A 26020-nucleotide genomic window follows, 5' to 3' on the forward strand; every position below is an offset into this window, starting at 1 on the left:
CCTGATCTGGATCTGAACCACGATGCAGAGATCTGTAGATGAAAATGATCCTCTTTCCTGAAGCTGCTATTTGAAGCAAATTGTAGCTTGAAGAAGGGGGGAGGCGGGGAACTGCCATGAGGCAAAAAATTAAGTCTTTTCTTCTTGTGCCAAATTCCTGATCTGGATTCAGCATTCTCTGGCTGTTGTTGGTTTAAAAAGCCATGAAAAAGAATCTGAAGGATTCCAAGTCAAGGTTGATAACATGTGTAATTTACTTTTCTGCTTTTCAACAAGTACGGCTGTGATGCCTTCTAGGTCACAGGCTGTGTGCATGGCATACATTAAAAACTCATTTAAATCACCTATAATCACATGGCCTGCCCCACCCCCCAAAAAATCTTGGGAATTGTAATTTTTAAAAGGGTGCTGGAGATGGTAGCTCTGTGAGGGGTAAACTACAGTTACCAGGGTTCTTTGGGAGAAGTAATATGCTTTCAATGGATGGTGTTATACACAGCCAGAGTCACTGAATCGTACCCAATGGACTTTGCTATGGAGAGTAAAGGCCTAGACATGGATAAACCTTCTGAATCAATTAAAGCACTAGTTGGATCCTGAACAAAATGACATTAATAAGTGGGTAAAACTAATGCAGTATTATCAAAATATCACTAATGATAGGACCTACCGTATTTTTCGCACTATGAGACTCACCAGACCACAAGACACACCCAGTTTTGGGAGGAGGAAAACAAGAAAAAAAATATTCTGAATCTCAGAAGCCAGAACAGCAAGAGGGATCGCTGCGCAGTGAAAGCAGCAATCCCTCTTGCTGTTCTGGCTTCTGGGATAGCTGCGCAGCCTGCATTCATTCCATAAGACGCACACACATTTCCCCTTACTTTTTAGGAGGGAAAAAGTGAGTCTTATAGAGCAAAAAATACGGTACTTCATTTGCGTGGGGGGAACGGACCTCAAAGTAAATTGTGACATGAATGAAATGTATGCACTAGTGAATACACAACAGTTATGTTTTCAGTATTCTTGAAAGGATCTCTAGAAATGTTAAAATGAAAGTTATAACTCTGCCATTTTTCTCAGGCAAAGAATAATAGAATCAGGTGTGATGCAGTTGCTGAGGGCACAATAACCCCTTGGCATTAGCTCTGTGACCTCACTTCTTCAGCACTGATGCAACATCTGCCTTCAGCCAAGAATTGTCAGCCATCTTTTTTGGTGCCTAGAGAGCGGAGGGGAGGGGGGTCCAAAGTAACAGTCACTCGTATGCCCTGTAGAGCCCTGAAAGCCAACAACCACTGCTTATTGTAAGGGGGTCGAAGGGCAAGTTGAACAGAGCTGGGCACATCTGTCCCACTTGCCAAGTCCAGAGGGCTGCTTTAGCTGACGTAGAGTAAATGATTGCTTGTGCTATGGCAGCTGAGTACGTTCAATGGATCTGGCTGGCTGGCTACAGAGGATCAAGATCTGGAATCCTGGCTGTTGTTCTGCACGTAGCGTGGTAAGGCCGCTGCCGTTTACTGTGACAGATACTCTCTCTCTCCCTTTTATAAACATGGATGTACAGTGGTACCTCAGGTTACATACGCTTCAGGTTACATACACTTCAGGTTACAGACTCCGCTAACCCAGAAATAGTGCTTCAGGTTAAGAACTTTGCTTCAGGATGAGAACAGAAATCATGCTCTGGCGGCGCGGCGGCAGCAGGAGGCCCCATTAGCTAAAGTGGTGCTTCAGGTTAAGAACAGACCTCTGGAACGAATGAAGTACTTAACCCGAGGTACCACTGTATACATTTAAAGTGCTTTCAGACCACGCTGAGCAATAATGGCTTCTCCCCAAGAATCTTCAGAACTGTAGTTTATCAAGGATGCTGAGACTTGTTAGGAGATCTCTATTCCCACCCCCCACTCCCAGCTACAATTCCCAGAGTTCCCTTATTGCTAAACCAGTCTGGGAATTGCAGAGGGTAATAGGAATCTTCTAGCAACTTCTCAGCGCCCTAAAGAAACAGCAGTTTCCGTGACTCTTGTTGGACAAGTGGTATGGTACTGCTTTAGTTGTGCAGATGGGGCCATGGCATGCTACAATTATGACATATTTTCATTGTGAACATACAGATTTGGGAAACCAGTTTACCGTCTGCTTTTTAAATGGTTCTTATAAAACTTCAGTGACTTTCAAGTTTTTAAGAGTTCTCCTGCATGTTTAATGTGAGCTTAGTTTGTAAAGTGGTGACATTGTGCTTCACTTTCCCAGCAAACTGAACTTAATAGTGTCCGTTCCTAAATAATATTGAATTTAGCTCTCTGCCCCTGCTCCACCCCACATTTCATCCCTATCTATAATACTGATGAGTATATAGGGTTTATTTTTAGGCAGATTTTTGGAACAAAACTTACATTTCTTACCTTGAAAAGGTAAAACAACAACAAAAGAATACTGATATTGTTAGACCTGTATGTTATCTGTACACTTTATGCTTGTTAGTCAAAAGACATTTGGGCTAGACATTTGGGTTTACTCTAGAGCAGCCTCCACTGAGGAAAAGAGGAGTCTTGATATGTGTGGCTCAATGATTAAATCTTATGAGTGGTTTGCAATTAAGTAGACCCACTGAAATTAATGAATGTGACGAAGTTAGGTCCAATAATTTCTTTGTAGGCCTACTCTAAAACTTTGTTGAATACTTCCCGAGGTGTCCTGTCACAGTCTGTATAGTCATTCTCCAGAAGCACACATACACACTGCCAACACAGGGTAACATTTTTGCCCTGAGTGTTTCTCTTTAAACTTGAAAAATCAGTTTTGCGAATTTTGAAAAGGAAAGAGCTGATAGTGGTATTCCCGCACCCCACTTTTTCCTAAATATTCATTGTGCCAAATCCTGACTGTTTTGTTTGAACTCAAGTGAGTTTAAAGGGCAGTTTGAATGTGCCTTATGAAACTAAAACTCTCGGGAGTGAGGTGGAGTTAAGATTTGTACAGAGTCCCTTCTAAAGGTTTGCAAGCAGCAAGAAATAATTTCACCAATGCATTGTAAATTCCTGCCAGACAGTTTAGCGGTAACATAAAAAAGAGCATTTTAAAACATGTGTGGACAAAAGCTACTTGTTCCAGGTTATGAAAATTTAATGTTTGCATCAAATAAAAAAGCATTTTATCTTGTAAAGTAGAGAAAGCATAATTATTGTGTTGTAAATTTTATTCCTTTCATGACTATGTCTAAAAAGTGCAACAAAATATAAATCATTTGTATATATTTCAACGTCTGCAAGGCTTGGCTCAGCCAATAAACTTGGCTGCATAACAAATTTTGGCATGATGTGTTTGTGTGACTTCAAGATTCATAATGCTCATAAGTGTGTGAGTTGTCAGCAAGTATGTGTGCAGAATAGTCTTGAATGTTGATAGCAACACACATTGATTTGAGCCCCATCTGTACTATGTAGTACATTTAAAGCAGCAGCATACCACTTTAATCAGCTGAGACTTCCTGCCCAGCGAATGCTGGGAGTTGTAGTTTGTTAAGGGTGCTCGCTGGGAGTTGTAGTTTGTTAAGGGTGCTCGCTGTTCCCCTCACAGACCTACAGTTCTCAAAGTAGTTTAGCAGTCACTTCCTCTTCCCAGACACCTCTGTGAATTGTAGCTCTGTGAGGGAAATAAGGGTGCTGAGCTTTGTTAGACCCTAACAAGCTAAAGCTCCCAGGATTCTCTGGGGGAAGTCATGACTGCTTCAAGTCGTTTGAGGACCCTTTAAATGTATAGTGCAGATAGGGCCTTGGATATGGGGTACAATCCAGGCAGATGTTTTCTTGTGCATGCCCTGTTAAAAATGAATGGGACCAACATACTGACTTTGCGGTGTTCTTGCACAACTCCCATTTGCTGCAGTTGGCCTTGTGCAGGAGAACTCCTCTTTGGGATCATGACCTTGAACAGTAAACCCCACATTCCTGTTTACTCTAAAGTCATCAGAACTAAACTATAAGCATATTGCATACAAGTAATGGTTTTCTGGCGTTTTTCAATCAATAATAGCTTGTTTGCTCTACAATCAGCAATATGTTCTTACTATGCTAATTTACAATAACTTTTAATTTGCAATGTGAGATTTTAAGACACCCTTTGCAGTAAGGTTAACTGTCGCAGTTGAGTGGAAATGAAAATACATTGATGTTTCTGTCGCATTATTTATATGTGTGTGTTGTTTTTAAAGCAAATCCTTTCAATTCAGTGGACTCTCTGTTGCACACTTTTTCAGATGACGGTTGCTGCTGGTACGAGCATTGAGAATAACATTCAAAGGACCATATCCTGCCCTAATGTATGTTCTACATATCTTGGATTTTTGTCTGATTATAAATGCAAAATCTCATTATGTGAATTTGCTCTTCTGTCATCTTACAACATCATGTTCATTCCAGGCATGCTGCGTATTATACTACAAGTGAAGGATCTAAGCTGGTTACTGAATTGCCGTTAAAGCATTTCTCTTATAATTTGACAGCTTTGCTAGTAATGTCTGTGATTACATTGCCACAGTTCTCTCAGAGCTGCTTCCTTCCAGCACAGTGCTCTCATCATTTGGAACGAAGGATGCAGCACCTCAAGGCCATGTTTATCTAACTTCTAAACTTGGCTTGATCACCCAAGGATCTAAAGTTGTTCTTTCTTGGTGAACCTTATTCATAAGCTTGTAGTACAGTAGCAGTCTTTGCATTCTACATAATCCGCTATCACCCCAACAACAACAGTCACTTGCAGAAAATGAATAACTTTGCATCTATCATATACTGAAATATTCAGGTAGGTAGCCATGTTGGTCTGACGCAGTCGAAATATATATATAAAAAATAAAAAATGTCCAGTAGCACCTGAGAGGCCAACTAAGTTTGTTCTTGGTATAAGCTTTCGTGTGCATGCACACTTCTTCGTCTCTTAAGGTGCTACTGGACAATTTTTTTATATACTGAAATATAGCATCTCAGATGTAGCCTCTAGGATACTCAATGACTGCTTCCTGCTGTTTCCTTCCCACCCCAGCATACACATATATATATGAAAACCGGTCAAAATCTGGAACAATAACAAAAATTTATATATTCTTGAATCATTAACATATGTACAGGACAGTTATTTGAATAAGCAGATTTCAATCATCCATAGAAGTCACTATCGGAGCAGCCTCTTTGGTTTTATTGGCAGGGCAATCCTATAGGTCAGGGATGTCCAACAGGTCGATCTTGATCTACTGGTCAATCCCAGGGAGGTTTTGGTAGATTGCAGTCGATCACTGGCTCCTCCATCTGGCCCTGCCGCCTCGCCCCGTCCTCTAGATCACGATACCGGAAGACAAAGTTCTTGTTGCAATGCTGGCTGTTTCATTAGTGATCTCCTTGTGAGCACTTTTTTTTCTTTATTTATTCCTTCGCCCTGACCCCCCCCCCCAAGAAAAATGGGATTTTCCTCCTTAAAAGGGGGGGGGCTTTCTTCCCTAAAAAAGCTCAACAACTTTGACCTGAACCCCCCAAAAAGGGGTAGATCAGTGCCTCTTAGAGTAGATTGTCTGAGTAGATCGCAGCCTCTTAGAAGTTGGCCGTCCCTGCTATAGATGTCAGCCCCACTGAATTCTATGGAACTAATGACTGATTAGTGGGTGACCTCTGCACCCTTGCTTGGGGGTAAGCTCCACTGAACTCACTGGGACTTAAGTCTAAGTAAACAAGCCCAGGACAGTACTGTAACTAGGGACATTTTGGGCTTTCTAAGCATACCAACCTAGGGCCCAGTTACATCATAAGCATTTTTCGGTTGCAGTCTTCATTCCTTTTGTGCTGACTTTAAACCATGCTGCCACAGGCTGAGTTGGCTGTTTAACTGATGTGGGGCAATCACTGAGAAGACCTTATTATGAGTGCCCACCAAACAAATATTATTCATATAGAGGAATTTACGGAGGTATTCTGATGCAAATCTTAGGCTAGTATGGGTGAAGTTGTTTCCTTAAGTAACCAGAATCCAGCTTCTAGAAAGCTTAGTATGTAGCAGTAACGATAACAAAGAGTCTTGTGGCATAAACTTTTGTGGATTAGGGCAGCATATGCATGAAGTCTTTTCTTCAGCTGGCACATATATGCATATATGTTAATCCCATACATTGGTATAGAGAAAAAAATGGTAAACAGTGAGGTCAAATGACATGAAATACTAAAAGTACAGGCTGTGGTCATTCTATATATAGTTTAAGATAAAGTTACCATTCACAACAAAAGCATTTTAAGATATTTAACTTAACAATATCAGGTTGATTATGTTAACACTCATAGTGGGACATTGTCTCAGTTGAAGCCTAAAAATTGATAGAATGAATGGCTACTTTCAGGTCAGCAGTGGAATTAAATTTTTCCAGAACTGATTTCTAAGTGTTTCCCCTCTATGATGTCAGATTTGTGTCTGTATATTCTTTTGCATAGAAACTTATCTGTTTGTCCTATATATAGGAAGCAGAAAAGCTTTGCTGGCAAGTAATAACATATTAAAAGATGGGCCGATAACTGTTGCAAATTATGTTACTTGATCCTGTAACAGCATTCTTAAAAGTATCTGGGTTTGTTGCAGAGTCTGGTCTCTCTCTTTGCTAGGTGACCTGTTGTTAATAATGTTGTTGTAATATAGATCAGATTTGGGGGGATCAGAAGAACTCCATACTTGGGCATACTTAGTTGTCAACAATATGCTAGCAAAAGTTGTTAGCTCCTTTACAGGCATTCTTTGAAACTGGTCTTCATTGCAGACCTCAATTCACTTTCTCTTCTAGGTCTATTCAGTTTTATTCATTATTAGTCCTATTCTTTGCATGAGAAAAGCTGGACTATGAAATGAAAACTAAAAGCACTTAAGTATTCTCTTTCCCAAGTAATATTGGGCATGTACCCCTAAATAATAAGAGGCACCATTCTGGAATTTTGTATTTCACAGACTGTTATAGTATTGGAAAACCTGATCAAATTTTCCTTGGTCTCTAAGACTGGGTTCCTTTTTTCTAAGTAGCATATGAATTCCCTGGAATTTTATTTTTATTCAGTTTAATGTAGTTTTATACTACTGCATTACTAGCTTTATGTTTTTTTTTCTTTAAATGATAATGTTCCCTTTTTTAATGTTGTACAACTTAAATTTGCTATTCATTAGTACCAACTCTTTCCCCTCTGTCATACCACAGTCCTTTTCAGAAATGAATCTATATGTATTGAATGTGTGCAGGATCATGGCAGCACACTCTGCCCCTGAGCTTGGGTGCATTCATTTCCTGGTTGAAATAGCGCCTACAGATGTATGCAACTCTGTGTAATATAGGGAGCTCTGCAAAAACAGTGTTCAATATGGAGACGAGCCTAGACTGCTTAAGGCATAATGCTAAACCATTGTCTAGGTAAGTCTCAGACTCTCCTCCTCCAGTGCTCCCGCAAGAAGGAGCTTGCACTGTTTCAATTCTGTGACAGATTAACCGATAGCCTGCTGTGTTGTCCCAAACCCTCACAAATTCTGGCTAAGCCCTAACAATGGCTGGTGAAGCATGCCAATTTCAAACCATTGTTTTAAGCAACCGGCTTATCAAAATATAGTTAAGGTAAACCACAGTTTAGGTGACATACTAAACTGTGGTTGATCAAGATCACAAGATTCTAATCTGTTCCTTACAGCTACGCTGGAGGACAAGGGAGGCATTGGATTAACTAATCTGAAATAAGGACTACTCCGCTTCAATTTTCACCATGGCCAATTCAGATCTAAAATCCCCCATGCTAGAAAGCTCTATGCAGTAACCACAGTGGGTTTGGTAGGGTTTCTTGCAGATAATGGACTCCAATTTTTGTGTTTGTTTTTTAGATGAACAATGCAGACCAATGCAGCTACTGTTCTGGAAAACAGGTGAAAGTAATTCCTTTCTGTTTTTAGTGCAATATATATATACACACACATACGCACATTCACATGGAAGAAACCTAATAATTTGGTCTCAAATAGCAAGGGTTGGGTGGAGAGAGTAATGTATACCACATAGAAAGTAAGGGAAACACTTTAAAACAAACCAGGGCTGGATCTGGATGCATCAAAGGACCGTGTCAGTTTAAAGTATTGTAAATTTAAACAGGGAAAACAAGTAGAGAAAAATGGGACTCCACATTGCCATCTGCAGGCACAATGTTATATCGCATATACAATGCATATAAATCGCTTTTTCTTTACCAGTCCAGCTGAGTCCCAGGAGAAACAAAGCGGAACCCTGTTGTAATGGAAGAATAGGGCAGCTCTAGTTTAGCACTAAGTCACTCAATCCACCAGTGCAAGGATTTGTACAACTGAATTCCCACCCCACCCCGTCTTCTCCCCCTGTAACTCCCTAAATCTGTTCTGGGGTTTTCCCCAACCCTCCAGAGCACTTTGGGGGGGAGGGTGTGGGATGTTCATGGGAGGAAAAGGGGCAGGAAAGTTCTGTTGCACAAGCATGGCCAATGGCTGCCTACCTGTTTTCCATTCCAGCTCTCAAATATGTGTGGCCACAGTGAGGACAGAAAGTACAGTCTACTACTCCCTCTCTACACATTGACAGAACTTCTGACAAGCACTGGTTCACTAAATTGTGTTTTGCTTTGCAAGTTTGAGTTCAAAAGCAACATGTCCCTGATTCAGATGACATAAGTAGCTAGTTGTACACTGCAGCTAGTAGCTCTCGAATGGGCATGTGTATCTTTATCTGCATTCAAAAGATACAGGCTGCCAACTCAGCTGGGACTAGATTAGTATTAAAAGGTGGTAGTGAATGTACCCTGGTTCTGCCTGTGAATCTTGCTTCCTCTTTACTGCATTGTATCTGCTGCTGCTTCTTTGGTGATCACTCATAGCCGAGTAAGATTGTCTTCCATGAACATGGTTTTAACAATGAGTCCGTAAGTGACTGTGGAGGCCAATTCTGGATCCACACGTCCTTCCACAGTGGGAACATTGGTTTCTGGGTGGGAGTTGATCACGGTGTGGATTTGCCAAGTGTGCCTTCCTCTTAGCACGTTTCTCCCTTGCATCCTGAGTTCAAGTGTCTTCAAAGCCCATGACACATTTGGTAAAGGCTGCTCTCCAACTGGAGTGCTCACAGGCCAGTGTTTCCCAGTTGTCATTTTTTTTAGCTTTGCCTTGAGACAGTCTTTAAACCTCTTTTGTGTATATATATATATATATATATATATGAAGATGACGAGTGAGACCTCGTCGAAACGTCGCCTAGACACCCCAACTTTTACACGGGAAGACACCCGAGGACACCAAAACCTGCATTCCTGTACCCGTGAAAATCTACGAAAGCAAATATATATATATATATATATATTTGCTTTCGTATATATATTATATATATATATTGCATGTGCATATGCACATATATAGAGATGCACATATGCACATGCAAGAATACATATTTAGCAGGGCTTCATTCACAAAGAATTTATATGCATGTGTGAACTGAAATCTTACAAAACAAAAAAAACCTACCCTTTGACCATCTCTCTGTGCTAATTTAGTAGTAATTTTGCCAAGATTCTTCTTGTTTAGTACAGATTCCAAGATTCTGCTTATTTGGTACAGATTCCATTTTCATGCCTTGAAAATATCACAGTTGTGTGAGCAGAAAAGCCACACTGATGGTGTAAAGAGAAGTGTGAAAATTTTAAGCAATTAAAAAAGAAAATGATGAGATAACAGACACTGGTGGGGTTTATGCCACTTACAACTTTCTAGAAAATTAGCAAGCCAGACTGTTATTGGTTTTTTTTTTTTTTTACCAGTTTGGCACTGCTACATATCCTATTTATTTAAATCATATACTCTGTCTACTTGCTCTGCAAGAGCTCTTAAATCAGCTTACACTGCAATTCAAAATACAATTCAAAATTATGCTGGCCATGGGCTTCTTCATATTGCACCAGAAGAAGGGTTGGGAATGCATATGAGATTGTAACTATAGGTTTATCACTTGTCTTGAGATCATAAGAACAGCAGATCTTTGGTGGATCAGACCTTCCAAACCAGCATCCACCTTTCTATCTCATCCAGAATCCTTGGTGGAGGGGCCATAGCTCAGTGGTAGAGCATCTGTTTTGCATTCAGAAGTTCCCAGGTTCAATCCCCAGCATCTCCAGTTAGGACTAGGAATCCCCAAAATACTGGAGCCTCTGCCTCAAATGTTGGAGGTCAGCTGGCAGACACTGTAGACCAGGTATGGGAAACCTGTGGCCCTCCAGAAGGTCTTGGACTCCAACTCCCATCATCCCCACACAGAATGGATAATTGCCAGGGATCATGGGAGTTATAGCCCAACAACATCTGGGGGGTACAGATTGCCGAAACAGCCTTGGCACGTATATCTGAAGGCATGTCTCCACCCCCATTGTTTAGCCCGGACACTGAGATCCACCTCTGAGGGCCTTCTGGTGGTTCCCTCACTGCGAGAAGTAAAGTTACAGGGAACCAGGCAGAGGGCCTTCTTGGTAGTGGCACCTACCCTGTGGAACGCCCTCCCATCAGATGTCAAGGAAATAAACAACTATCTGTTTTAGAAGACATCTGAAGGCAGCCCTGTTTAGGGAAGTTTTTAATGTTTGGCGTTTTATTGTATTTTTATTTTTTTATTTTTTATTTTTTAAAAAACTTTTATTTTGCTTTAAACAGGTACATATAAATATAGACAACCAAAATTACAAAGGAACATTCCTTAATAGTAATGGGGAAAAAACTTTAAAAAACTACAAAAAATATCGAAGTACATGACACAGAACATAAGCAACTATAGGAAAGATAAAAGAAAAGAAAAAAGAAAAATAGAAAAAGAAAAAGAAAAAGAAAAAGGAAGATGAGCCAAAGCAGGAAAGCTCATCTATTGTACACTTCCGTCAAGCTCACAACAGATCATTATTCTTATCAATTATCTCTATCTGCATTCCAAAGAAATCCCTCATCTTGGTATCAGGGAACATTTCTCTATGCGGTATCATTCTAAACATAGCCAGATCTTTCTTGCTGAGCTCTTGTCCCCTAAATAATTATTTAAACATTCCCATTCTTCTTTCACCAATTTTTTAGGTTTATCTCTTATTGCATCTGTCAGCTTTGCAAGCTCCAAGTACTTGCACAATTTGACTACCCATTCCTCTTTAGTGGGTGTATTTTTATCTTTCCAGTGTTTTGCCACTATAACCCTTGCTGCTGACATTGCATACATAAATAGCCTAGTTTTGTTTTATTGTATTTTTTTGTTTTATTGTATTGTAATAGTGTTGTATTGTATTTTTAATATTCTGTTGGGAGCCACCCAGAGTGGCTGGGGAAACCTAGCCAGATGGGCAGGGTATAAATAATAAATTATTATTTCCATGCTGAAGGCACTGCATCGCTAGCTGGACTAATAGTCTGACTGTATAAGGCGGTTTCCTATGTTCCTTCCCAGCCCAATATGTTTTTAATATTTTTGTAATAAAATAACATTCATCAATGCAGTGGTACCTCTGGCTGCAAACGGGATCCGTTCTGGAGGCCCATTCACAACCTGAACAGAACACAACCTGCGTCTGCGCGGGTCGCCATTCGCCACTTCTGTGCATGCGTGTGACTGTACCAACAAATAATGTATAGTCCCCATATATCAACAGTGTAAGTAGAAGTAACAAAATTTAAGACCTCCAGCTACTCCTGCTTACTTATGGATATAAGTAGCTGTGTCGTGGGTAGTTGAAGACTTGGCAATGCAGTCAATGATTTAGTTGTCTGACAGTGTCCCTGTTCAGTTTTTTCCTTTTAACATGTGATTGACATAAGTGAGGTTTTGTTCCTTTGCTTCCAATAGTGGCTAACTAGGTACCAGGCAGGGGGTGAAAACAACCCTGCTTCCCTCTTCTCCTTGTTCGCACCTGATATTCAGGACGAACAAGGATGTTCTATTAGCTATCATGGCTTAATAAGCCTTTGTGTGACTAATAATTTTTTCTAGCCTACACAGGCTGCACACAGCCAGCTAACTTGGTAGCAATCACTGTTTCTTGTGCGTCTAAATTCCATGATGCTTTGTTTTGTCCATTTTGAAGCTACTGCTGATCAGTAGGTAGGTTCCCTTGTTCAGGTAGTAACCAATAACCAATGCCCCAAGGCTAAACATGTGGAGACTCTGATAGCTTTTACCCATAGATTGCTACTGAAAAGGCCCATTAGTTTCAGCCAGCCTTCCTTTCAAGTAAGTGTGCTTAGCAAGGCAGTCTTTTTCTTGTGGCCCCATTGGGCATCCATTACTAGAGTGCATTTTGCACCTAGTCACAGATAGCCAGAACCACCTGACAGGTTGTTTCTGCTGGCTTCACAGCTATAATTAGATAGACTCATGCTGTTAAAAAAGGTGGATGATATCCTATGAGTCAGTTGCACGACTATTCATATGGACTCATGTACTCCTCTCACAACACCAATGAAGTTTGCCTTTGTAATGTCTGTCTCTTATCAGACCTTTTTTAAAAAAATATTGCACACCCATGCTAGGATTGGGGCCAAATAATCACAACCTCACATCTTTCCCACTGCCCACAAATCCCCCAAGTTATTTCTTTTTAACTGCATGTTCCCTCATTCCTGTTCCTCTCTAGTCCTCTCATTGCTGCTGTCCAAGGTCCTGCAACTCCAGCTCACCCTGTCATCCACCTGACCTGCCGCATTGGCTATCCACTGTGCCCCTTGTGGTCAGGACAGAGCACCTCTAGGTATTCAGCTTAATACAGACATACCTTGGAAGTCTAACTGAATCCATTCCAGAAGTCCATTCGACTTCCAAAATGTTCAACTTCCAAGGCGTGGCTTCCGATTGGCTGCAGGAAGCTCCACTGGACGTTTGGCTTCCAAAAACCAGAACAATCACTTCCGGTGTTTGATCGTCCGTGAGCCAAAACGTTCGGCAAATAAGCCATTTGAATTCCAAGATACGACTGTATATGAACATACAACTTGAAAGCACCTACATCTCTTTCTGTGCACTAAACAATATGTTCCAGTGTTTCTGCTCCTGCAGAAACAGCCCATTGCATGTAAGATCTATACAAACATTAAACTGAGCAGGTCAATAGCAGGGCTGTTACTCACCGTCTTGCTGCTTTCCCTACCCCCCCCCAATACAATGTATTTAGGGAACAGAGCCAGATCAGTGTAGTGAGTAATGATATTGCATTCTATTGTAAACGGTAGATCACTGGACATCACTGGTAGATCACTGGCTCTCTCCAAAGAATCTCCACAAGCTTGGCTTCCCTTAAAATAAGCTCAACATTTTTGCCCTGCACCCCCCCCCCCAAAAAAAAGGGGTAGATCACCGCCAGTCTTTAACTCTGTGAGTGGATCGCAGTCTCTTGGGAGTTGGCCACCCCTGCTATACTGGAAGGAAGGTGTCTGTGTGGCAGCTGTGAAGAAGGTACAGGCTCTCTGCGGAGTTTGCAAGCTCTTCATTGCGGCAGTCAGCAGACTCAGCAGTTCTGGCTTTTTTATGGTTTCAGTGTGGGAGGAGAGCAAAGATATATCAACGATTGCAGAGGGCAAGGCTCAAGGGCCTGCTCTTGGGTATATTCAAGATTAAATTGCAGAGCAGCAGCTCATTTTGAGAGCATTCGGCATGGCTGTTTTTTATACCTCATCATATACGGAGGTCTAAGTGCTCCTCTGGGAATAATCACACATGCTTTGAGATGCAGTCCTAGTTCTCGTTAAGGTGCCAGATCTGGATCTGGGTTGTACTCCTTTAGACAGCATGTGAGCAGGGGGGCAGGCAGTGTCACATGAATGAAAGCTGCTCCATACAAAAGCAGCTGTGTTAATGATGGCAACAAGCACTGCATGGGCTCTAGACATCAGGAGTAAGACATTTTGGAGGAGCAGGCAGACGTGGCAGGAGAAGGCTCAGTGAGAATTAGGCCACAGCTTCTCCCCCACCCCCTTCCAATGGTGCCTCTGGCTCTACAGTAACACAGTTGGCAGTGCAGTTTTTGGAAGTGTGCCACAAAAGCTAGCAAAATGCAAACTGACTTGACAAAAAGGTGGCAGAAAGAGGGAAGCAAAATAGAAGAAGCTGTTTACGGAGACACCTGAGCCTTAAAGCTTAGGAGGCAGCTCATGCAACACAGGGATATGATTTTAAGTGATGAGCGCTAAAGAACAGTCATTGCACCCAGAACATGTTACAGCCAAACTACTGTTACATGCAAAAAACAGACAGCAAATTCCAGGCTCCCTCCCTTTTTAATTTTGTTTGTTTGTTTTTGCAAGAAAAGCCACCATAGGCAAGGAGGAAGAGCAGAGAAGTATCTCAGAGTTGATCGCCCTTCCCTTGCCACCCCAGTCCAAGCAGTTTTTGCCCAAATTTAATAAGTAAATAATGTGCACCTCTCAGCCCTGCTCAACCTGCCTTTCCTCTTTCGGTGATAATGCCTAAAGTAAAGCTTTTCCTATTTATTTTGCCGAAATAAGTTGCATTGGATGTTATGAATGGGTTTGCTACATAGTAACTCCAGTGTACAGAGAGGGTGGAAATGAAAAGATCCAGTGTGAATAATCCTAACTTCCTCTTTGTTTTTTGTTTTTACATGCTTGTTAGGGCTGGGGAGGAATATTATATTGGCTATGTTGAATCATCCAACTGTTCTAAATTATATACAAGGTGTGTGCACACTTAATATTCACATTCGAAAATAAACAATGATAGCATGTCAAAGGGCAGCGAGATAAATTATGTGGTGCAGTTTTAGAAGCATTGTTTGATGGTGCTGGAATAATATTGCTTATATCTCAAAATAACTTATGGAAAATAAGCAGAACAAATTCAGTAGGCTCCCTGGGGCAAGATATAAATTGTAGCTTTGTACATAGATCAGCTTAGTCAGAAGGGGAGGGTCTTTTCTATATAGATGTATTCATATTTTAGCAATTATAGGATTTGCCCTGTGATTCAAGGAAGACATTGCCTAATTTAACTTTCAGAAGATTTGACTAAATCTTAGAGCACGATTAACAGAAAAATGTAAGTTTATTGAAAAGGCTAACACAATTCACAATTGGTGTTCTCTTAAAGCTGCTTACACTTACCTGAGAGTAAGTTCCATTGAATTCAGTGGGATTTCCTTCCAAATAAATGTGTACAGAATTATGTTATAATTTAAATAAGACTTCTTCTTCTTCATCATAGTTAAATGTATTTATGAGTCACCCATCAGAGCCTAAGGGGAAGTATAGCAAAGGAGAAACAGCAGAATTACACCAGTGAATAAAGCAAATACAAAACTAAAATATTCATAAAGTAGCAGTCTTTAAAAACAAAGAAGTACAAATTGCTGTTCAAGACAAACATTTCCCACTTCGACTGAAAAGGCCTGGGTAAACAGGAACTTCAACCACAAAGCAGAAAACTCAGGTTCTGCATTTAAAGAGGATTTGATACTCTTGTGAAATAATCCCACTTTTTGAAAAGCCAGACGTTTTGCTGAAGCTGACAGAAAAATGCACTGGGAAGCATGGGAGAACAGTTGCTTGAAATGATATTGCATAACCTCCCTATAAGCAAAATAGAATCAAAATCTATAAACAGTGCATCCTACACCCCCTCCCCCATAAGGTTTTGACCTTTAAAGCCCTATGCGGCCTAGGACCCTCGTACCTATGGGACTGCCTCTCCTGGTACACCCTGCAGAGGATTTCAAGGTCCATAAATAACAACACTTTGGAGGTCCCGAGCCTCAAGGAGGTTAGATTGGTCTCAACTAGGGCCAGGGCCTTTTCAGCACTCGCCCCGACTTGGTGGAACGCTCTGTCACAAGATTTGACATCTTTCCGCACGACCTGCAAGATGGAGGTGTTCTGCCTGGCCTTCGGCCTAGACTCACTCTGACCCCTTATATGGAATTTGGTATATAACCCCCCCCCCTTTTTTTTTTTTGCTAGCCCACATAGGATCAGTATGCATAGTTGACTTGGGTGGATATCTGATGTTTCCTCCCTTTATGGTCTTGATTTATGGGCTACTACTGAAATGAGGCTGCATTTTAAGCTGTATCTTAAGCCATATTTTAATTAACTGGTTTTTGTTTGTTTGTTTGTTTGTTTGTTTGTTTGTTTTCCTATTAGGTTTTATTGTAATTTATATTTGGTGTTAGCCGCCCTGAGCCTGGCCCTGGATGGGGAGGGCAGGGTATAAATAAAAAATTATTATTATTATTAACTTTGTGCAAAAAAAATATATAGGATGAACTCTGAGTAAATAAGAAATATCCCCACTGGGATCACAGACCCTCCCAACCTGCATGCATTCATACTCCCTTAATGGCCTTCTGCCAAGTGACTTAAAACTTTCCTGCTTCGGATCACTTTTGGGCTATGAATCATTTTTAAGCGTCTCTGTATTGCAGGCATAGGTAAACTCCAGTCCTCCAGATGTTTGGGACTACAAATCCTATCATCCCTAGCTAACAGGGATGATGGGAATTGTACTCCCAAACATCTGGAGGGCCGGAGTTTGACTATGCCTGCTGTATTGGGTTGTTTTTACTGCTGGAAGATGCTCAACAGCTGGTTATGCATAGGTTTATGTGGCTATCTGCTGCTTTTAGTTATTTTGTTTTAATGTGGCCAGCTGCCTTGACCTTTTCTAAAGGAAAGGTAACATATAAAATGTTTTATAGGTGTCCATCCACACTTAATGGCACTATTTTTACAGAGCTTACACATAAAGGCTGTTGTAGGCACACTCTTGGACCTTCAGGTTTCCGGAGTATCGGATCATGTACAAATGCAGATGTGGCTGCTTTCAATGCTTTGATTTGATTAAATGTTTTGATTATGTGTATGCCGCTCTAGGTTCTTCGGGAAGAAAGGGCAGGGTAAAAATATAGCAAATGACAACTTTGTTTTATTAAATATAACAAAAGATAAATTACTTTGTTCATCTAACTGCTGCACTTCTGGTATTGCATAGGCTACCCCGAAAAGAGAAGTAAGGGTTTCTTCCTCCAAAATCATGGCAGCATCCTTTGAGATCATAAATATTCTTTGCCTGTCATTTCCCACCTTCTATAGTTCAAGGCTACTCAGAGCTATTTTCAATGCATCAGGCTGGTATGATTGCTGTCTGCTATTTTTGCAGCAGCCTGTGGAAACCTGTGCAGCAGGGAAGATGATAAGTTATGATCATTACAATCTGCTGCAGCAACAGACATCTGTGTTGATGGTTGGGATAGAATCAAGGAGCCAGGGATAGTCTAGCTATTTGACAATGGAACTGTAGGAATAACTGAGACGACGGGAGGTTGGATGCAGGTGAGCTGTGCAGAAGCACACTGGCAAGCATGCTCCAAGCAAGCCGCCAGCTAGCTCTGTGGAGGCTCCTTTTATTAGCAGAAGTCAACAATTGGAAACAGTAGTGAAATCACCCCAATACTTGATTACATCTGTGTCCCCGGTCATGCTCTAGCCAAGCATTATGTCTAGCAAACAATTTATGAGAGGACAAACGGTCAGGGGAAAAACCCTGTTTTCTAGCCAAGAAGGCAAAAGGTCAGGGAAAGCAGGTGTGGCGCTCCTTGACATACTGTTGCATGTCTGGTGCGAGGTTTGCCTTCACAAAGCGGAGCGTTACCTGCACATGGAACAGACTCCCTTAGGAGGTTGTGGACTCTCCTTCATTGGAGGTTTTCAAGCAGAGGTTAGATGGCCATCTGTTATGGATGTTTTCATTTGCGCTTCCCCCATTGCAGGGGGATAGACTAGAGAACCCTCACAGGTCCCTCCCAACTCTACTATTCTATGAATGCTACGCATTGCAGAGTGAGGCTTGTAGCATTATGGGGCCATTTGTAGATGGTTCCTTTCATCACTGACATCCAAAGAGCAGGAAGGCTATTGTAGTTTTATTCCAGCTGTTTAGGTCTCTCATTATACTTTAGAAATGGCTGAAAGTTTTGCTCAGGGGATGATTTTGTCACTGATTGATGGCTTAGGTGTTTAATTAATGGCTGGAATGTTTATTCCTCCCTGCTATGCTTTTAGCACTCCTCTAATGACATGAATGATCATAGCATTCAGACAGGGCGCTGTTATGTTTGTTTCTGCAGGATGTCACTAATCTTGATTTCTTCACCATCCTTGATCAGGAACATCTGTTGAAATCAGACACCACTTTCCTCTTTTCTCTGCTGGATTTCTGAATGTGTCACTTCAGTGTGTTATCGTAAAAAACACACACCACACAACCCTGGAAGTCTTTGCTGTGATTAACTGTCCAATTATAACTATTATTTCAGTCCCACTTACACCCAGCAATAAGCAACGCTAAAGAAGTCAAGCCAAGATGTCAACCTAATTTCTAATGTATTCTTTAAGCAAAGAGAACATTGGCAAGCAAGATGCATATTTCTTCTTTATCCTTTAAAGTAAATTGGTGGTGATTTTGGTCAACTTTCTCCCCTTGCAACCCGCCCCCCCACCATTATAATGGGTTAGCGTGTGAGCTTCTCCTTGTTGTCAGACTGCTCTGAGCTTTGTGAATGAGGTGCTTTATTTTTTTATTGGCCCAGAACTGGCTGTCTAAGTTGTATTCTGAGTAAGCCCACTGAAATTAATGAACCTAAGTTAGTCATGCCCATTAACATCAGTGCATCTTTTCTGTGCACAACTTAGTTGGCTACAACTATTATACTACTGCAAGACTGATAACGTTTTAAGCATTAGGTGTGTGGTACTGCTGAAACAGATATTGGCTTTCTTGCTCACATTGCACTGGATGAATTTTGTAAAAGGAACCATACAAATTAGCTATATATTTGTTGATGGAGTCCTCCATAAACGTTTCCCCCTGGAATTTGTAAATATGACAAGATAATCATTTAATATTTATTGGGCTGCAATCTTCAATTCACAACTGTGAGGCAGATCAATAGGGAGCTGGGGTTTGGTCTATTTTTAAAGTCCTTTTCACTAACAGTTCTCAATGTATCTGCATTTGTGCCTAAGTACCAATCAAAATACATGCTAATGAACTGGCTGACAGTCAGGATATAATTTTCACTGCCATGTGTTGCAAGCAGTATTTTATGAGGTGCACTTAATAATTAGCACTTTTCTTTTAAATTGTATACCTGCACCATGTTTAAACCTTATATCAGGGTGGCTAACCTATTCCCACCACCTCTTGCTGATCTACAGCTTCCATCAAGTCTGATCATTAGCCTTTCTGACTTGGGGAGTCCAACAGCATCTGAGTGGGTGAGTAGAGGTTAGCCACCCCTACTTCACACCATATTTGACAATGGCATATTCACCCTCCTGAGTGCCAATTCTTATGTAGCCAACATGGCGCCATTCACATGCAAGAGGAGAGGTATTAGCAGAATCAGAGAACCCAAATGTATGTAGTACAAAAAGAACACAAAATGTTAGCGGGGAGCCCCGAAAGGATTTTCCTAAAGCAACCCAGTGAAAACTGAACTTGCACAGAACTACAGTAGTGTCTATTTGGGGCATGGAGGGAAACTGAAAATTATGGTGGGGTGGAGGGCAGAAAGAATGGATGATCCTGGAAAGGGGCATGTTTCAAGTCCCAGTTGTAATGTCTAATTATAAAATTTCCCTTTGGACATGCAATGTTTATATCTGATTCATTGCATGGCAAAAGACGCTTCCTGTCAGCATTACTGATTTGGTAATTCTAATATTCAGGAAAGCACTTAGTTGTGAAAGCCATGTTTTTCTAACCTTTAACCTTTGGCTTACTAGTGGGTGCAAGCTGTCAAATCCTTCACATTCTCAGTCTTTTATAACATGGCATCAATGACGGCAAAGAAAGAATTTTACATTTACTGTGCCACACTGCCTTGTTTTAAGTTATTTGTATATGCTTCTTTGTTGCTTGATTCTTGTGTCTGCTGTGTTCATTTGAAAATGTTTCCCTACATACCAGAGTTTCATTTCACTTAGGGCATACATCAATAAAGTGAATAGCTGGATCTATTGCACAAAAAGAGAGAAACTATAACTAAGGCACCATATTCACTGTAAATTTAAAGTAATGCCATGCCACTTTAAACAGTAATCACTTCTTCCAAAGCTTCATGGAAACTGTAGTTTGCTAAGGGGGCTGAGAGTTGTCGGGAGACCCCTATTTCCCCCAGAGAGGTACAATTCCCAGAGTTCCCTTGGAAGAGGAGTTGACAGTTAAACCACCAAGAATTGGTGTTTCCCTACTTGTGGAATGATCTCCCTAGGGAGACTCGCCTCGCACATTTGTCAGACATCTTTAGGCGCCAGGCAAAAACATTTACCTTTGGCTAGTTAAACAATCTATGACCTTTTAAACTATTTGGGGGGAGGGTATTGGTTTTGTTTGTTATTATGGTAAGTATTTTTGTGCTTTTATAGTGTAACCCACCCTGTGATCTTCTAATGAAGGGTGGCATAGAAATAATAATAATAATAATAATAATAATAATAATGATGATGATGATGTTTTAGATGTGTAGTACAGATGGGGCCCAACATCGCTGTGCGCTATTGATTTAAACCAGGACTAGGGAACCTGTGGTCATCATAGCTACCCACTGTTGATCAGCTCCCATCATAGCAATCCACTGGTCATGCTGATTAGGGCTGATGGGCCCTAGTCATCTGAAGGGCCACAGGTTCTGCAGTCATGCTTGAAAGTAGCATGTGAAATGTACAAAGACATCCTATTTTCATGAGCAGTGTCCATGGAATTATTCTCTATGCACAAAGGGACTTAAGAAAAAGTCCTACCTGCTCGGCCTATTTTGGAAACTTTGGTGAGGGACTTCATCAAATCCAAATGCACATTATCTACTGGCTGACTCCTATCTACAAGCTGCTTGTCATTCTCAAAGAACTCTAAAACATTAATGGGACAGGACTTATCTTTGGAGAAGCCATACTGATTTCCCTCCTACAGTTCTTGTTCTTCTATCAAGGAGTACTCTTTAGCTCTTACTCATATATGTAGCTGCTCTTAAAACGGGGGGGGGGGGGTCATTTGTGTAGCAAAAGTCTTTGCTTCTGACATCTGGCCTCCTACAGCCAGCTTACACTTTTCTTGCTATTCCTACAACCCATCTCCTCTCCAACACACAACTGCTTTCCTGGATCCAAACACTGGCTTGAATTTCAGAGCCAAGTTTGTCCCTTTCCCTTTTGAGTAGTCCCCAGTGGCCCCATCCGGCATAAATACTCCACAAGATTCAAGCCTGCCAGGGAAAGGTGGTCACGGAACTTGTGTGGATATAAAATGTGTGTCCCCCACAACATCATGCTCCATTCTGAATTGGTTCTGATTTATGTCGCATACTGGCAGATTCCCCCCCCCCCCCCTAAAAATCAATTTAGTGGGAGACAACATTAACACAACAGCTTGGCTGTATTTTTAGTGGATATCCATTACATGTTAAGTATAAGCTAATGGAGCTGCCCTACTTGCCCAGTTTTTAATAGTAGTAGAGCCTTTACTAGCCAACATTTTCATTATAAAGGTCTTATTTTGATCAAAGCTCAGCTGTCACAGTTTAAAATCTCATTTCTTGCGACAGCTAGGATATAAACTCAAAGGACAGTTTAGTTAAAATGATTATGAGAACTTGAAAATACAGAGGCAATGTAGGATTTGATGTAGTAACTCTTTGCTATAGGAAACATTTTCCTTAAAAACAAGTAGTCATTTAAAAAAAATGTTGGCACCATGGGGTAACAGTTACAGTTCTATTAATTCAGCATTATATTTTGCCCACAGGAAACTAAGGAACTCTTGGGTGGGTTTGTAGAAGTGAGCAGGGGTCAAGCTCAGTGCTGTGAGTGGCTTCCACCACAAGCCTTTCATAGTGCAGTGGTACCTTGGTTCTTGAACACCTCCATAGTCAAATATTTCCGAACTCAACTGCCGAAAACCCGGAAGTAAATGCCTTGATTTTTTAACACCCTCAGAAGTCGAAATATTGGCATAATCCATAGATGCTTTGCTTTTGTGTCCAGATGGGCGGGTTATAACTATTATTATTATTATTATTATTATTATTATTATTATTATTATCCTAGAAAATAACTTCTCTGGCATCCTTGCCGATGTTATTTTTTGAAAGGTGGACTGTTCTAGTTCAGAAGGTAGTTCTGCCTGTCTAGAAAGATGTGTTTAAGTACACACATTTCCCCCCTCTTTAGATATTTATGCATACAAATGGATGCCAAAACTGTTTCATTCTATGGCCTTGAGACAGTTGTGCTTTTTTAAAAAAGAAAATGTAGCAATATCGACAAAATGTTTTTTGACCTTCTCTTTGTTTTATTGGGTTATAAGATTGAATAATTTTCCTCTACCATCCTTCACTTCTGCAGAGTGACAATACTGCCATTGAATAATTTGTTTGGTATTGGAATCTGTCCAGAGGCAAACATTCAGCTATATTCTATGTTTTCATTATTAGTCTGACCTCATCCACTCCATCCAGGATAGAGCATTTAAAGTAGCGTGTCCTATGCAGGTTTTGATTAAGAAAACAACAAATCATGACTGGTCAAGTGGCTAAGGAGGAGATAATTTTTCTATGGTAAACATATCTTTAGTTCTGTTCTTTAGATCACTGATCCTGCTGATAGATTGCACCTCACAAGTGGGTGACACACCTCCACCTAAGATGGGTGGCAACAAATGGTGTGCTGGTAAATTTTGTAGAGTAGGATCTTGTCACAATACTTGTCTAGCCACGTCCCCTCAAAGTGTTCATAGTCATACCTTGAGCTAGCAAAGGTTGGCATGTTAGACATTGCTGTCCCTGATCAGTCGTGAAGCATGATTAAAATACTGTACATACTGTAGTTACCTGGGAGTAAGCATCACTGAACTTCAGGGGGGAGTGCTGGCATGAAGTAGGAACCCCATAAAAGAAAAGGAAAGAAATATCCAGCCTTTGCGTGATTGTTTTTGTTATTTTCCGATCCCCTCTATGCTGACAACTGTAGAACTTGAATAACTCATTACAGTGGCAGACCTTGGCATCTCAAGTGCCCTGTGCTATGTCAAAATTTGGTGCCCCTCACCTTGCCTTCCATACAGCATCATAGTTGTGGCGCCCCAAAGCTCTGCTCCCAGTGCAATGAAACTGGTTGCGCTCCCCTAAATCTGCCTCTGCTTATTATCACCTCATTCATCTGCAGCATCAGGCAGATTCTGTAGTTTACGCTGGGGCAGAGGGTGCCATTGCTCCTCTTCTTAAAAAGTTTTGAAGCTGATCTCTCCCTCCCTTTCTACTCTAGTGCAGCATGAGTTGCATAAGTGCTATTACTTTTCTTTTCTCATAAAAGAAAGAGAAAGAATGATGAGATGCAAACAGAGCAGGATGTCTGTATCTTTAAATAAGGTAAAGGGACCCCTTACCATTAGGTCCAGTCGTGGCCGACTCCAGGGTGGCGGTGCTCATCTCGCGTTATTGGCCAAGGGAGCCGGCGTACAGCTTCTGGGTCATGTGGCCAGCATGACAAAGCCACCTCTGGTAAACCAGAGCAGCACACGGAAATGCCATTTACCTTCCCGCTGGAGTGGTACCTCTTTATCTACTTGATGTGCTTTCGAACTGCTAGGTTGGCAGGAGCAGGAACCAAGCAACGGGAGCTCACCCCGTCGCCGGGATTCGAACTGCCGACCTTCTGATTGGCAAGTCCTAGGCTCTGTAGAGAAGTTATGCAGGCACAACTTTTCTGAACTTGAAAGGGCCTTGAAAGGATGAAGACTACTTGCTTTTCTGCTGATATATTTGCTTTTGAAATTAGAAAATTCTGGTGATAGGTTCACATTTACCTGCAGAATAATCTCTTGATTATTTTTTGTTGTATGCTGAGCCTTGAATTTTACCATCGTCACCGTTTTGCCCCACTTACTGTCTTCAAAGTTCAATGAAACTACACCCATTTACGCAATTCATTGTTTTAAGTGTGTCCAAATGTCCATACAGAACAAGGTATGAGTAACGCAGCTGGGGAACGTGTTTATTTTTACATCTGAGGAAATAGTTTTGGTCAGACTCAGTGTGATTCTCAAGTCATGTTAGGGTGACTCAGGGCTCTGTCCTATCCTAAAAGAGTTTACATAATTTGGTCCAGGTGGTAAAGGTATTTGAGAAATCAAAGGGCAGTCGAGGGGGAGGGATGAGTCATGTCACTATTTCAGAAAAAGTAACACGTACTGCTGTCAAGTCATTCATAGGCCATCACTCTAAATAGTACATGACTCTCAAAGATAACTGAATAAAATAAATGAGGCATGTACCATTGGGTGTTGTTGTTTTTTAAAAGCATGTTTCATAAAGACCAGTAAAGCCTATATTGTGTAAGTTACCAAAAAGTAAGAGAACTAGGCATTTTTAATCAAATGTCTTGCTCATTGCTAAGTGAGCACAAGCAAGTGAAAGTCCTGTAGATGATTGAAAATCTATTTAAGTTTGTAAACCAATATAGAAAGGAAACAAGATGGCAAACTGAATAAACTGAATAGCCAGCTCTCTTATTGGCACGCACCATATATAGAGTGATTTTAGACTTTTATTTCTACTAGGCAGTGCTTTTCTTTTAGAAATAAGGTGCCAATGCTCACGATAAAGTTGTTGCAGTAAGTGTCACGCTTTTAACCAATGCTTTTCTTCTACCCTTGAGTACCCCCAGAAAGAAGCACTGGTACTAGGGGCTATGCTCACCAACCCCTCTGCCATTTCCCCCTTACTAACTGCCTGGAGTTTTGCCGGCACAGATGCATAACGGCCGTGGCAGGTGAAGGGAAGGCCACAAAAATGACACAGGAGACTGGTATTGGGTTGAATTAGGCCACAACTTTATTGATTACAGGAAAGAGTAGGTTTGGCATTGGGCATGTATCCCGCCTGCTACCTGATGGAAACCTGGTGGGGTCAAACCTTTGCTGCGAAGTCACCCCCAACGGATTGGATGCCACAGCCCCACCCAGGCCACTGTTGGGAGAGGTATATCTGCCTGTTGGTCCCCTAGCAGACTCCTGGACAGAGTCACCCCTTCTGGACCGCTCTAACGGGCTACCCTTGTTACTAAGGATGCAGCCCAATGCCTTATCCACCCAAGTTGTGATGGTTGCTCCGAGGTAGGAGAAATCTACATGCCTACATTTGCTTACAGGAGAAAGGGAGCCCTGAATAGGGCGACTGAATTAACCACAGCAAGGTCCATAGGCAATGTGCCCACTTTCCCCCCCTCCCCACCCGGTGGGCCCCTGAAGACTTGGTGGGTGGAAAAATCCCATGACGATCGGCCAAGAGGGCAGCTGACACCTGGACAACCCCTTAAATAGGCTGGGCTGAGATTGCAGCGGGCACTGCCCACCCTTTCTTGAGTATCTGATTTGGTCTAGAGGTGGGCAGTGCCAGCTATCCCTTTCCCTGGCCGCGCCTGGAAGATAGCAGCCTCCCTGAACCTACCACTGCCATGCCATGCTGCAACAGCCACCCACCCGGATCCCATGCAGCTACTAAGTTCGTTATTCCCCTTCACGGCCCCATTTTGGTCTTCTCTTCTGCAATTCTGCTTTGCACCTTTGCTTTCACCTTCACCCTCATGCCCTCATGCCCGTGCTTGCTGCCCTCTCCTTTTGTGCAGCCCCTTTACACACACACCAGCCCCCCTAGTGACCTGCTGTGCCTTTTTCCTCCCACACGTTGCAACTACTCAGCACCCTTTTCACCTCTGCTGTTGTTTAATGCCACAGTTTCCCTCTGTGCCCCTCCATATGCTTTACTCAAAGCTCTGCTGTTGTTAAAAACCACCATTTTCCTCTCAGTTACCTCCACCCCTGCTTTACTCAAAACTTCTGCTGTTGTTTTGAACCACCACTCTTCCCCTGACAGGGTCCCTCCCTTCTCACTCTCTTTTGACGGCTGCTGGT

At 41.6% G+C, this 26020-nt stretch overlaps 1 protein-coding gene across 11 annotated transcripts in view; it reads left to right on the forward strand.

Annotated features, from left to right (window-relative positions):
- The window catches only part of PPFIA2 (PTPRF interacting protein alpha 2), a 271229-nt gene that overhangs the window by 138707 nt on the left and 106502 nt on the right, over positions 1-26020 (forward strand). For 5 of the 11 annotated variants that reach the window (XM_083698940.1, XM_083698944.1, XM_083698947.1 and 2 more), the window contains 2 exons: positions 4265-4327; positions 7894-7935. In XM_083698940.1, the coding sequence (XP_083555066.1) occupies positions 4265-4327; positions 7894-7935 (105 nt within the window). Of the gene's footprint in view, positions 1-1169; positions 1502-4264; positions 4328-7893; positions 7936-19271; positions 19330-26020 lie in introns of those variants that run through there. The other 6 variants (XM_083698945.1, XM_083698948.1, XM_083698951.1 and 3 more) reach the window with 4 other exon arrangements.

The sequence above is a fragment of the Podarcis gaigeae genome (assembly GCF_964106915.1).
Source record: "Podarcis gaigeae genome assembly, chromosome: 10".
NCBI lineage: Eukaryota > Metazoa > Chordata > Lepidosauria > Squamata > Lacertidae > Podarcis > Podarcis gaigeae.